General features: G+C 37.7%; 1 protein-coding gene across 1 annotated transcript in view; it reads right to left on the bottom strand.

Annotated features, from left to right (window-relative positions):
• Window positions 1–428: 428 nt before the first annotated feature.
• The window catches only part of LOC149289884 (E3 ubiquitin-protein ligase SHPRH-like), a 33,269-nt gene continuing 20,173 nt past the window's right edge, over window positions 429–13,524 (bottom strand). Inside the window, exons 16-29 of the mRNA XM_089490143.1 lie at window positions 12,417–12,524; window positions 11,416–11,558; window positions 10,110–10,283; window positions 9,234–9,296; window positions 8,577–8,802; window positions 8,094–8,237; window positions 7,737–7,838; window positions 7,131–7,202; window positions 6,534–6,722; window positions 3,792–3,884; window positions 3,285–3,371; window positions 2,418–2,596; window positions 1,700–1,780; window positions 429–525 (exon numbers count right to left, since the gene is read on the bottom strand). Coding sequence (XP_089346269.1) covers window positions 429–525; window positions 1,700–1,780; window positions 2,418–2,596; window positions 3,285–3,371; window positions 3,792–3,884; window positions 6,534–6,722; window positions 7,131–7,202; window positions 7,737–7,838; window positions 8,094–8,237; window positions 8,577–8,802; window positions 9,234–9,296; window positions 10,110–10,283; window positions 11,416–11,558; window positions 12,417–12,524 — 1,758 coding nt within the window. The remainder of the gene's footprint in view (window positions 526–1,699; window positions 1,781–2,417; window positions 2,597–3,284; window positions 3,372–3,791; window positions 3,885–6,533; window positions 6,723–7,130; window positions 7,203–7,736; window positions 7,839–8,093; window positions 8,238–8,576; window positions 8,803–9,233; window positions 9,297–10,109; window positions 10,284–11,415; window positions 11,559–12,416; window positions 12,525–13,524) is intronic.

The raw sequence follows: 13,524 nt of genomic DNA, 5'->3' as shown, positions 1-13,524 counted from the left end.
CTCCCAGTTAGTGAATAACTTCCCAAAGTGCCAGAACGACCACCCACTTCTAATGCACACTCTGTGTTCTACATATAGGAGTCGAATATTATTTGTGGACTCTGAGCCCTTGCAGTCTTAACGACGTGTAATAAGATACTTTATCTTGAAAACCACATTAAGATTACAAACATTGTGGCGATAGAAAAGGCAGGAATATTGCTTAAACAGGAGAAGCAATGCAGAGTTGTTTTTACAGCATATAGCAATCACAAACATATTTTCTATATATACAAATTTATACTCCTGTGGTTAAAAAAGACAGTTGTGCATAAGACCAGCAACCAGATGTAATGTCATACTGAAGCCTATAAAATATCTTTTAAAAAGGTCAAGGGATCCTGGAATGTATACGTGATGACATATCTGTAGTATTTTATTATCATAGCTCATTCAAGTTGCTCCCTCTCCTCTGTGAACAGGTCAGCCAAGTCTGCTACGGTTAGGACCGATGCTTCAGACTGCTTCATCGACGCGCTTGTGTGACTAAAACAAAAATGCGCATTAAAACATTAGGACATCATGGAGAAAAACCCAACACTAAACCAAATTGAGATATTGACATGAGGGTTCATATATATAAATGAATAGAGCGATAGAATAGATTTACACACACGTATAAAAACAAAGGCAGGGCCGGCCCAAGACATAATGCCGCCTGGGGCGAAGTTTAAAATGACGCCCCCTGCCGACGCCAGGGATCATTATCTACCCTTCCTCTCCCTACCTTCTCATTATCTACCCTTTATCAGAACTTTAGCACTCTTTTATACCTGTGGAGTACACCTCCTTTTGAGGGCTTTAACTTCCACCAACCTCTTTATCATTCTGGCTAGTGTGATGGGACTTGGAGACCACAAAAGTTCAACAACTAATTTATTTAAAAAATAAATAAATGTATTTAACTTTTTTTCATTCTTTACGGAGGGATTCGAGTGAGGGGGCACCTGTGAAGTCACAGCCCCTGCATGTTAGAAGGGATTAGGCTTTTTATCGTGCACGCTAGCCAACTGATCTCACGATAGATCAGCTGGCAACATGCTGACAATTTTACTTTTTCGACAACACGGTAGCAAGCAGCCATAATTAGGCTATGGATTCCGTGGATTTTATAAACGTTTTTGTACTCAGAGAAGCTGCCAATTGATCGCTTAACAGCAGACTTCTCTCCTCCTCAGACAGGGCCTTAGAGTAAACACACAAGACTTCTGCCGGGGTGGTAAGGGAAGGCTGCTTGTTAGCTTAGCAGCTACACTACAGTAAAGTCTTCTTAGCGATTGCCGAAAGAGGTCGCTTAGTACAGGGAGCACAGTGCCACCATATACGGGATATGTAGATGGCAAGCCCAGTTTGCCTGCTATGTATCTCCTCTGTAACTGGCACTCTAGCGGTTAAATACTTCTTTCAGGAGTCCCCACATACTGCTGAAAGAAGGGTAAATCCAAAAAGGATCTTCAGCACTGCCATGCTAAGCAAACTAGACATTATATGGTCAACAAAAAAAGCACAGATGCCTATTACTGGCTAAATAAAATATCTCATAGCGAGGGATGTCGTCAGCTAACTTGAAGATGAGAACAGACAGACTGTGCTATTTTAAAGACAAATACACTAAAAATAATTGTTTAATTAGAAGGCTCATCTGTCAAAATATGAATACCTCCTGTCTGCAGTTTTAAGCATTGCTTGCATCCTTTCTTCAATTGTAGCTTTTATGAGGAAGCGGTGAACGATAGTGGATCTGAAAACAAAAGAAATCAAAAAGACTGAAACGCTGCTCTACATAGGGATAATCAAATACAGTCAGAACAGTTTCTTTCATTGGGTTAAAGCACTTTATGAATCGAGTATGCAATCAGTACTAAAGAAATAACGTACATAGAGGTGTAGAATCAATAAATAAAAAAGTAGACCTGTAGTCAATTAGAGTTCCTTTTAAATTAATTCAACGTTCTAGAAATTATTCTCCGGAAAAATGAACCGGGAAATAATTTTCTGATAAAGATTTGATATTTCAGTTTTAGGTAACGATATTGTTACAAACAAATAGTGAAAAATGCAATTATGTACTGATGTGATTGAGCGCTTTTGTTCTGTAGTTGTCTTCATGTTTCTGTGTCTAAATATGCTATATTCTGTTTAATAAAATGTTCATTCTTGCTGTACTCAATTCAAGGTAGTTGCGTCTACTTATTGAGTACACATGGCAGGGTTCCAAGGTCTGCATGCTGACTGGTGCTGGAAGTGATTTTGGGGACAACAGGAGGATAGATCTGGGTGATCTCTAGGAGTGACTACAGCTCTCTTGGTGAACCCGTTACAGCGTTAATAAAAATAAGCTCTGAAAGAAACACATGAATTTGACAGCAGAAACTCACTTTGTCTGGCCAATTCGGTGAACCCGACCGATAGCTTGCAGTTCATGTGCCGGATTTAGAATGGGCTCCACCAGTAGCACATGAGTAGCCTCTATGATGTTCAGTCCGTTGGAACCCGTGTGTAGAGGTAGCAGCAGAACATTGATTTTTGGATCATATTTAAACGCTGAAAGATTCTCCTGAAAGATATTTGTTTACTTATATGCTGAGTGCCATGTCAAGTAAATACAGTTTGTCTCCCAGGGTCTACTGCCGGCAAACAGCTCACAATTCCAGGAGAATAAGAAACCATAACAACTCTCACTGTACATAGTAAATTCAATACTAGATGATTGACAAACAGGCATATTATAGCCTTAAAGTATTCTTGTCTTTAAAAAAAAAAAAAGGCCAAGCAACTCATTGTAGACATGGAAAATGTATAGATACGGATTTAGCAACTTATCTGAACACTGCCAGCAACATTAACTCAATATTTAATGTGGTTGCTACTACTAGGACTACTTGGAGAACAATCTCTTACTTACTCCATGTATTACCTGTGCTGAGCGCCAGAATATAAAGTCATGTCCTACAGCTCTATATTAGACGGATGTGCAGAGGAAGAGATACTACACAGGCTCTGCTGGCAAGGAACAGACCTCCACAATATAATTGGGCTCCTTACAAGGGTGATCTCCACAGCTGAAGAGCCCGACTCCCCAACAGGGTGATCCGGCCTTAGCAAAAATGTATACAGTAAGGTGGACGATAGGTCCACTTTATATAGTCCAAAAAGACGGACAATTCTTCCTCCAGTATATTGAATAGGAACCTGCAGCAAACAAGCTTATTATTAAACACAGCATGGTAAAACTAATATCGTACCTGGAACTTCTGGATCCCGTTGATCTGTGAAAATACGATGTTGTTGTCTTGCAGGGCTTTTGCGATGATATCAAGCACATCTTGCCACTGAAAATGCAAGACATCTAATACATTTAGCATTGTTTCATAAAGGAACACTGTTATAGATGTGTAATTACTTATATATAGCATTGCTATCATTAAGTAGTGGCCTTGCTTCGTTAGCAAGGCAAAAAAAATTAAAGAGAATTACGTAATCCATCTATCCTAGGCCAAAACAGACCATGGTTGATGGAACTGCTTTCCCATACAACAACCCATCCCACAAAAAAGCAGACATACAAAAGGTATATTCCATGCCACAAACCTCTGATCTTAGAGGCTTTAAGGGGGCTACATAAGGTTAATTACGATAAAAATGGAATGCTAGAGTCTGGGTTGCCTCTTGAGCTACATCAGAGCTGGATTGCCACCTCTGTTCGTCTAAATGCTAAAATAATAGTCTAATGCACACATGTATGCCCTTACTGTTGAGAAAACCAGTGCTTTAGCTCCAGGATCGCGTAATTGCATTTTCATTAGCGTTCTCACCACAGCTTCCACTTTGGTAGAATGGCTTCCCTGCAAAACAGACAGACTTACACTCAGTGGCATACTCATTATGTGCCTCCAACGATGCGTTTGGGTTGGCTGAAAACATGTGGGGTTTGTATTGTTCTTGATACAATCATGATGGTAATATTAGAGCAATCAGCTGAAACATTCCATTGGTTGTTTTGGTGACAGCCCTACTTTCACCACGTTGCATCAGAGTTGATTTTTTTATTTAAAACCCCGTAATTTCAAATGTTTTTATATTAAAGACTTATAATTATTACTCCAATCATGGGCCTCCATCTTCATTTAGGCTGTACGCTAATACAACCAAGGCCATCTAAAATATCTTTTATATTGTATCAACCCATGCAGCCATGCAGCCCCAATAAATAGGGCAAAGCAACAGAACATGCTGGCAAAGTATAAACAGCTAATAATAACATTTTAAGAAATCTCACTTTGTGACATGATTTATACACCATAACTAAAGCAAATATATAACAGTATAAAATATGAGCTCAAAAAAGTAAAACACAGAAGAACCTTTTAGACATGATTTCCAAGACAACATTAAAATAACAAACTCCACTTTTAAAACCACTTGTAAGACAAAAAATCTCAGATGCTTCATGCTATAGGTGCTTCAATCAGTATTTCGACAGGGCCCATGTGTAAAAATTCCCCAGGGCCCCTGTGTAAAGAATTGAGTTGGCTTTCATAGTGCATTGTTAAATTGTACAATGACTTTTAAGAAGTCAATCTGTATAAATTATATATCATCCAGGGTTGGTTGAGCTCATCCTGCAGAAGAAACTCACTGGGGTCGTCCCTTCACAATGTATTGTGAATTCAGATAGCAGAAAGAAACCACAACTCCCCAGTAAACTCTCTTGCTAACACACAGTGGTGTAACCCGGGGCAGAATCAAATTGTGCGTCCGCCCCGTGTACAGCACCCCTCCCTCCATCTACCCAGTCCATCTGGTTGTATCACATCCATGCATACACATACACACATCTTCACTCTCCGTGCTCCTACCTGCAGGTGTTACCCGCAGCTAGTGGCTTTTAAAGGGGCAGTGGCAGGGGTTGATGGTGACCATGATTGTTACGCCCTTGCTTGTACACATAGGTACCAAATCATTCTAATTAATATGTGAGTTAAGTGAATACAGTAGACCAAATGAAAACTCTTTACTAGACTGAAGCTAATATGATCATACTTCATACAGCACGAAGACCCACTGGGATTATCTGGCTTGTTGGGTCTTTACAAAAAAAGTTTTCTTTTCATTTACGATAGTGAAATAAAATCAGTACCGCTGCTTGCTCTTAACAGAAACTACTGTGGCGTGAAATTGAACTCAAGAGTCATTTTCTCAAACTGTTAAATTATTCCTCTTTCAGTGTGCATTATAATTTAAAGAACTAGAAGAAAAAAAAACATTTTCTGTAGCGGTGTATTATTCATTATGAGATGTGAAACCACTTACTTATAATTGGAATTCATACAGATTCATTTTTTAAGAATCTTTACACAATTATTGTTCAAGAGATTTTTGTGCTCAAGTCAATAAAACTTAAAACCAAAGTTTCACACAAAGAATAGATACATTCTGTTTTATGTCATCTGTGGTTTGCTCTCACAAAGATCTTGTGTTCCAAGACTACTTGGTCGACATTATGGCACATATACTATTAAGTGCTCATGATATACCCGTGTGTACAGTGTGCTGTAGTGTTGCTTGGAAAGCCCAACAAGAAGTATGAAAAAATCTGAGAGGTGGGAGCTAGTTGGTTGCAATGCCTCATCTTTTTTGGTAGATGAGTCCTTGTGCATATCCATACAGGACTCCTGTATTTAGTCTGAGTTAGGTAGAACTGATTGTCGATCACCTCTTTTAAAATGGGTGTCCGGGGAGGGGCCAGACATGATACCAATCTCGGTGAATGCCTCAACAACGAGGCATTACAGCAACACCGTTTAAGCATAGAAAGTGTTTAATGAAATGACGTCATTGGTCGTCATCTGACCATTTTTGCGTGACGTGCCTGACACGTCAATGGACGTTAAGGGGTTAAAGAGATAATTTAAACATCAGTATTCATTAAGGGATTTGATAAACTCAAAAAACTGGATCCTGCAATAATAATTCATATACAGCCCTTAAACACATTGTGTAATCGGATAAGCTTTATTCTTCCCTATAATATCTTCTAAAAATTAATAAATAAAAATGTTACTGGTAATTTAAAAATGAAGCATTCAATGTATGTACCATGAATTCTTAACTCTGATAACACCATGTATCATATTCAGGTCTTCCAATAATATTATAACATCACATTAAGAAAGTGAATTTGTCAAAGGAAATTGGTATCTTCTCTTGCAATGAAAATATGCATCTTATCCTTCACTATGAATACTAAATTGAGAACGCATGTCCTGATCTATATGCCATTACCAGTGTTTGTTCCCAACCGACTAAAACTGGCTATTGCATGTTTTACAAATAAATTAAAGTATAACTGTTCTCCACTAGGCATTACTCTTTCTGATCAGTAATATGGAGTCACTTGGTTTTACATTAAAAACACATGTTATTTAACATACTGAGTGTTTGTGGTCAACTGGTTAATGGTTTATTTGATATGGACAGAGCATTTAACTTACCTTCACAGGAATGTCTCTCTCCTGGTTTGCCGTCTCACTGGTGAAGACGTAGGAGATTTCTTTATGCGACGTGGTCTGCCTACAAATCGCGCACTTGATGGCACTCCGCCGGGTGCCCACGCTGTACTGGTCTATGATGATAGCTACGCATTCGTTGCAGAAGCAATGCCCACAAGTCAATACTGCCCACTAAGGAAGGAATCATGAATGAGAAAAGGATTGTTGATGAGTTTCTTTAACAATGCTACTTCAACTTACCTGGTGTGGAATCTTTCATTTAAACATATTTAAAATATACTTTTTGGGGTTTTGTACTTTTATTCACAATGAAAGAATCAAACAATCACAGGGAATGCACTCTGAATCAAATATACATTCAAAATTACTGAAAATCTTAATATAGCATTTTTATCTTGACAACTTATTGTAAAATACGTGCCAAATGGACTCCAATAATAGGGCTGATATGGACCTTTAAGAACAGTAATTTGCAGTGACATAACTAAGTCCCCAGAAACCTACATTTCAATATTGATTTTTTTTTAGCAATGCAAGATTTAGAATACATTTGAGGTCATGAATTATCACAGGGATCACCTGCTTTCCTAGAGGACGAGCACAGATCGGACAGGGTTCCGGGTTCACACCTCCTGTGGTTTTATCTTGGGACTGCAGGAATGAAGCGTTATAAAATTCTGTTTTAAACTTCATTTATTCATTACATACATAAGGTACATTGGCAGAACGGGAAAACAATACCTGGTATGTTAAGTAAGTAGAACACATTACATAATAGAGAATTCTAAAATACCAATCACAACAAAATGCCACTTGTAACATTTATTGTGCCAAAATGGGTGAATCTCCCATGCATCTGCTCCTCTATATGCTTGTGCATTTATTGCTATGTACTTCATTCTATTTCTATGGCAAAAACCTACTTGTTTGGTGTGTCACGTGATAGTTCTTGCCAAAAATTCTGAAACAACATTTCACATGAATTAAGAATTATTTTATCATGTAATGTGTGTTTGGCACATGTGTGGACACTAGGTACTCCTGACTGTGTAGATTCAGCAAATAAACCTGTAACATCAGGGGTAGTGAGTAAAGGATAAATAAATGTCTATCATGGAAACAATGTTTGGCTTACTAGTTCCTGTAACAACTGAAAAAAAAAAGGAGAACTGAAGTTAGAAATACCTTCTCTAAGTTTGAAAGGTAAAGGAGTTGGCCCAATTTCTTCTGTAGCTGAGACCTTGCAACTGCTTTGTCATTTAGTAGCTTTACCCTGTTCTGTTCCACCTGTAGACATATATGTAGACATTTGTGTAAACATACATAAAATACACATCACTGACAATAACAATAATTCTACAAAATACAAGTGAGCATACACAGCTTTAAGTGCACAGAAATTAAGTCAATGCAACAAAACTAGAAATTCCCAGGATGTTTATTCTATAGATTTGCTGCCTGCAAAAACGAAGCAAGTTTGTTTGTTAACAGGAAAGCATGGATTCTATTTCAGGAGTTAAAACCAATCATGACTTGTCTTACCTCGTGTGGTTCAATGATGTGAAGAACAGGTGGGTTTGGCTTTGGTTCATCAGGAAGTCTAACTCGGAGCCGCTCTGATGCCATTGCAAGTTCATCAATGGCAGAAACGTGATCTCTCAACACCATCCAATACTCATGAAGTAACTGTGGAAGACACATTAAGCAATAGTATTCTCTGTAGTTTACAGCCTTCTTAAATACGGATGTATAGTGTTTGCCCAATGGCAGCAGGACAACCTTGACGCTGTCCCTTACTTTAGGAAAGGGAGGGGGAAGGCCTCATAACAACTGTTACTACAGTAATAGAGCCAAGCTTATGTTTTCATCCATATTGCTGAAATTGAGCTGCATGAACTTGGAGTTTGTAACATTAGATCTGGTGACAACATGGAACACAAAGAGTGGACTGGGAAATAAGAAACTCACAGCAGTCAATAATCCCAGCCTCAGTTCCCAACTTTATAATAGACAATAAAGAACCACCTTGTATTCCTTTTTCCAAGCATCAAAAAGCTCCAAGAAGCTGACCCCTTCATCAATCAACTTTGCATCCAATCTGTGAATTCTTGCAAATGATAATATAGCTTTCAGGGAACGTTCCATTTCACTGGCAGCCCAGAGACCCCTGCTTGTCGTAGGCAGGCGGTCATCAACAAGGCCTTCTTCATCCTCTATCATTTCTTCAAATATAGCAGTCTGGCCCTTTACCCTATGAAAAAGAAGGGGAAAAAAAGCACAAAACACTTTTTAATGTCTAAAACACGCTTTTCACAAGTCACAGAAAAAAGGAATTAAACTGCAAAATTATTCACTCCCAGCTTTGCGTAGACTTGAATTATACGCTGTCAGTATTATTGAAGCAGGAGTTAAATGTATAATCAGAAAAGTGAGTATGGTTTATTCTCAACTTGGCAAGACAGTTTCAAAGAGTTCTTTTATAACACCTCATGTCTGTGGTGCCAAAAATCTGTATCACTAACATTGTAATCAACACTTAAACTTCTTGCTGCCGAGCAATAAAATAAAAACAAGCTGGTGAGAGAATAAAGTAAAACTCGTGTGTGTAACCCACCAGCTTAAAACATGCTTCTGTCGGCTCATCAAAAAACGAATCCCCTTCATTGTGAAGTGGGCACTTACGTGTGGGAGAACAGCTTTGACTCATATTCTGTGAATAATTCATCAGCTTTACAGAAGACACAGCTGTGGGGGAAGAAAAATGACAAAGGCTGCTGTTAAAAGCACTTCCAGGCGTCTTCAGCCAACAGTATTTCAAACTAATAATCAAAGTGGCAAGTCTTTGGTCGTTTCTTACTTATAAAACATAACAACAACGTGGGCCACAATCACTGCAGAAACATCAAGTGTTGCTAATTACATTTTACCCAAAATTATACTTAACCTTCGCCCGGTCCAGTATGACTTAGCAAGTTGCTTTTAGAAGGCTGATTTCCTATGGCTTTCTTTTTCTTTTTGTAAAGTAGGCAGGAAATGAAAACAAGGGGCTACATTATATATATATATATATATATATATATATATATACATACATATATTTAGAGAGAGCCACAAGGGTAATAGAAAGAATCCAGGTTGTCCCATTTGACAGATCACTTGTCAAAACCCACCCCATGACCTATGCCAGACATAGATTTTAAAATATCTTCAAAATGAAGAGGAGTAATCAGCTGAACTTGGTGGGTGCTACATTCTAGGTTTTGCTAAGTGCTACCATCGTCACCAGAAGGCAAGTTTAAACATATAATGACTTTAACAACAAATGCCTAACAGTTAACAAAACCAGTCTAGCTAACCAGATCGGAGTATAACTTTGACCTGTCACATACCGATTGCCGTAACACTGGAATTTAGTAGTAAAATGGGAAAAGTACAATGTAGTATGCAGCTAAATGTATATCGGAAGAACGCCAGTCACATACATCCACATAAGATCTGTTTTCTTCCCCAAACAGGCAACTTAACCATTGAGCCCTGACAGCAAAACACTAGACATACTTATTTAAGGGAAGCCGCGCTGGTCGAAGGTGGCAAGCAGTTGCGGCTTGGATAACTTCTTGGGATGGCGGACCCTCTAGGTTCTTCACTCCGTCCCTTACAAGCTTTTGGCATTTCCTCAGCTCTTCCATTTGGGTAGTAAGAATGTACTGAAGGCCCCTGCAATCCCGGAACCTGAGCACACATTGTAGCATACGGAAATATAATGTCAAAATATTATAGTGCCTCAAAAAAAATGCCAGAAACACCCACCTTTATTACAGAACAATAACAAATCCGAATGTAAAACAGCAATGCGTGTATAAATACTTGTGTATATTGATGATGATAATAATAGTAACCCCTTAACAGTATTTTACGCTAGAACTAAAGAGTTTTACTTGCTTTTAAACATACTTCCCCTTCTATCATTCAGGTTAACCACACAAATGATATATATTATATATTTTTATTATTACAATATTATATATTGCTATATTACACTTGCATGGTATGGCTCTTATGGATCAAAATCAGCCACACTGGACTAAGGCAAGTGTAAAAAGGAAGGCATGATTGACAACCAACTGTATGCCAATGAAGTGAAATGGTGTTATGATGCAGAGATCCAATGGGCAAAGCCTCTCTATACAAGACCTTAAAATGGTCTCAAACATTAATGGAGATTCTTCTCTGGAGAGCACATGGCAAATCAGTTAGGACATTTGGTCACCTTCCACTCCCTCCCCCAGTGCAATGTCCTTTCCCTTTTCTATCACCTTGGTCTCTAAGGGTCACTGGAGAAGATAGGTTACCAAGGGAGTCTCCAGCAGAAGGAGGACTTATTGTGTTTATAAAGTCCTCACAACTCTCTCTCTCTCGCTCTCTCTTGTATCAGGTGTTTACAGGCTTATCCTGCTGTTTCTTTGTTATTTCCATTCAATCAATGAATAGATAGTTTGGTAACAGCATATACTAACTTATAGTAATTTGTATATGTATTGTTAGTTTGTTTAGCCTCTCTTAATAAATATTGTTAATTGCAGAAAACAAGGAGTGTGGACCCTGACTTTACACTCGATAGTTAGTGGTTATTGATAGCATAACAGTATATATATACATATATATATATATTCATACAGTAAATGCTATTCAATAATTACAGTAAGATTCATAAAATACAAACACGTTTATGTTTATAACAGCAAGATTATTTTTTCAAGTTATTGAATGATATTACAGAGTTCTCAGTGCGCATAGTAAATTTAGCCGTATGCACGCAGTAATACTCAAGACAATGCTCATCTATTATTGAACACACACTTACTTGTCAGCCATGGACAGCTTGTTAGTTTGCTGTTTGTAGTTGCTGGTTATTTCATTTTGAACCCGTTGGACAAGCTCCTCATCGACTGCGTACTGGATTGCGAGTTGCATCACCTCCAGCCACCAGGGGGAAGAGAAGTGAATCTAAAGAAAAACAACGGGTTTTTTCTTCATTAAATCTCTGTGGATTCCAAAATCATTAAAAAAAAAGTTTTGTGAATTAAAAATGGTTACACGCACACTATAAATTTGGATAGTACCATATATGATACATTCAGGTCTGACTAACATGGCTTGGGGTATTTAAGCTTACAATCATGATTTCACATATGGATGTTTTCAAACTCCATTTCCATTTTTTCCCTTATGCCAACTGAAATTGTTTTACTCCATTGTAATATTCTACTTAAAAGGTTATGTTTTAAGAGGTTTATTAGTGAATTCCATCAAAAGTGGAACATGAATGTTAGAATTGCTGCAATACTTTAAAATATTCCTTTAAACTGAAATAAGAACAGGATCTAGTCTAATAACGAACAAAAAACTGAAGTATGCTCTTCCTAAGAGCCACTGTTTTGGTCACCCATCCCAATAACTAACTTGCTACGGAGCAGATAAAGCCCAAAGTGACATGGCATTCAACCATAACTCATGGTTTGCTCACATATCAAGTTCATAAAATAGGTATCAAAGGTCTAACTCAAGACACCTGCTCTAAAGTTGTAATGTAAGATTTTATATGCTAAAAACAGGCGATAACCTGTCACATGGACTTGTCCCTCTCACTGAAAATAACAAGGACATATGCTGTAATACCCATGTGAGAGACACAAATCCCAGACTATTGGAAAATACCCTCCAATAACCCCTCTGCTAATCATATCATTATGTAGGACAGAAGTGATTTGTAGTCTCCCAATCAGATGCAATGAATGAGTGGAGTCACGTCCACTCATTCACTGCACTACAACCTACACAGTCTTATACGAACGTATAATTTACCTTCCTCTGCAGTTCCCGAATATTCTGCAATACTGGCTGTAAAGCCTGGTGAGCGTCAGTGACTTCTGCATTTGATTTGCTCATATAGTGCTGCTGGAGTTGTTTTGCCTGGCAAAGTAAAATGGAAAAAAAGTAATGGAACTAGAACTCTGTAGGTAATACTCAAAAGGATTAATTATCTTCTCTTTCAAACATAAAAATATAGTACCCATCCTAAAAATTCACTATAGAAGCTATAACTTATGCACAGCAGCCTTGAGCTTTTGAAGTGAGCTGTAGGCCACAAACCGCTAAAAATATCAGTTCACGCTTTAGCACAAAGGTGATTAACTTACACAGAACACTCTAGGTATTTGATAATTATTAAATACATTACAAATATGTTTTATTGCCCACAGCCGTTTTACGTTTTAATTAGTAAAATGGGGTGTCAGGGAAGACTGCCACAGGTACAGCCTTTAATTGATGACCTGCCACTCACAAATAGGCAAGGCAAGAATAACATCAAAATGCGAGATTACTGGATGTTCCTTGGGCACATTCTTGTGTCATTAACAATAAACGCATATTAAAGTGCTTTGTAAGAATTTTAATATATAGTACATTAACCCCTTTGTGACAATGGCTGATTTAATTTTTGTACCCTTCGTGACAAGGCTGTTTTAACATTTCTGCGGTGCTCTCGTTGAGCTATAATTTCCTTCTCTCTCATTTACTGAACCCAAGTTATATTTTTTTTTTCAGGACAAGAAAGGCTTTCAGATACCATTATATTGAGCATATCATCTATTTTACTATAAAAAAAATATATATAAAATATGGTAAAAAAATTGCAAAAAGCACATTTTCTTACTTTTACTCATCTACAAAAGCTAATGAAATAAACCTACTAATTAGGTTCTACTATTTGTCAAGAGTTTAGAAATACCCAACGTTTTTATGTTTTTTTGCTTTTTTCACAATTTATATGGCAATAAGTACAAGTAGCGTTCAAAACCTTTTATTTTTTTTTTCCCAAAACTGGTCATTCTGCCCCATGTGCTATTTGGGCCACCTATGAAGCTGGCCAATGCAATTTACCCCATCAAACCATACATTTTTGAAAACT

The sequence above is a fragment of the Sceloporus occidentalis genome, unplaced genomic scaffold, assembly GCF_023333645.1.
Source record: "Sceloporus occidentalis isolate IW3139 unplaced genomic scaffold, rSceOcc1.0.p SCAF_42, whole genome shotgun sequence".
In the NCBI taxonomy this organism is placed as follows: Eukaryota; Metazoa; Chordata; class Lepidosauria; order Squamata; family Phrynosomatidae; genus Sceloporus; species Sceloporus occidentalis.
Note: the sequence above shows the minus strand (reverse complement) of the source record. Positions and strands in the feature narration are given on the sequence as shown.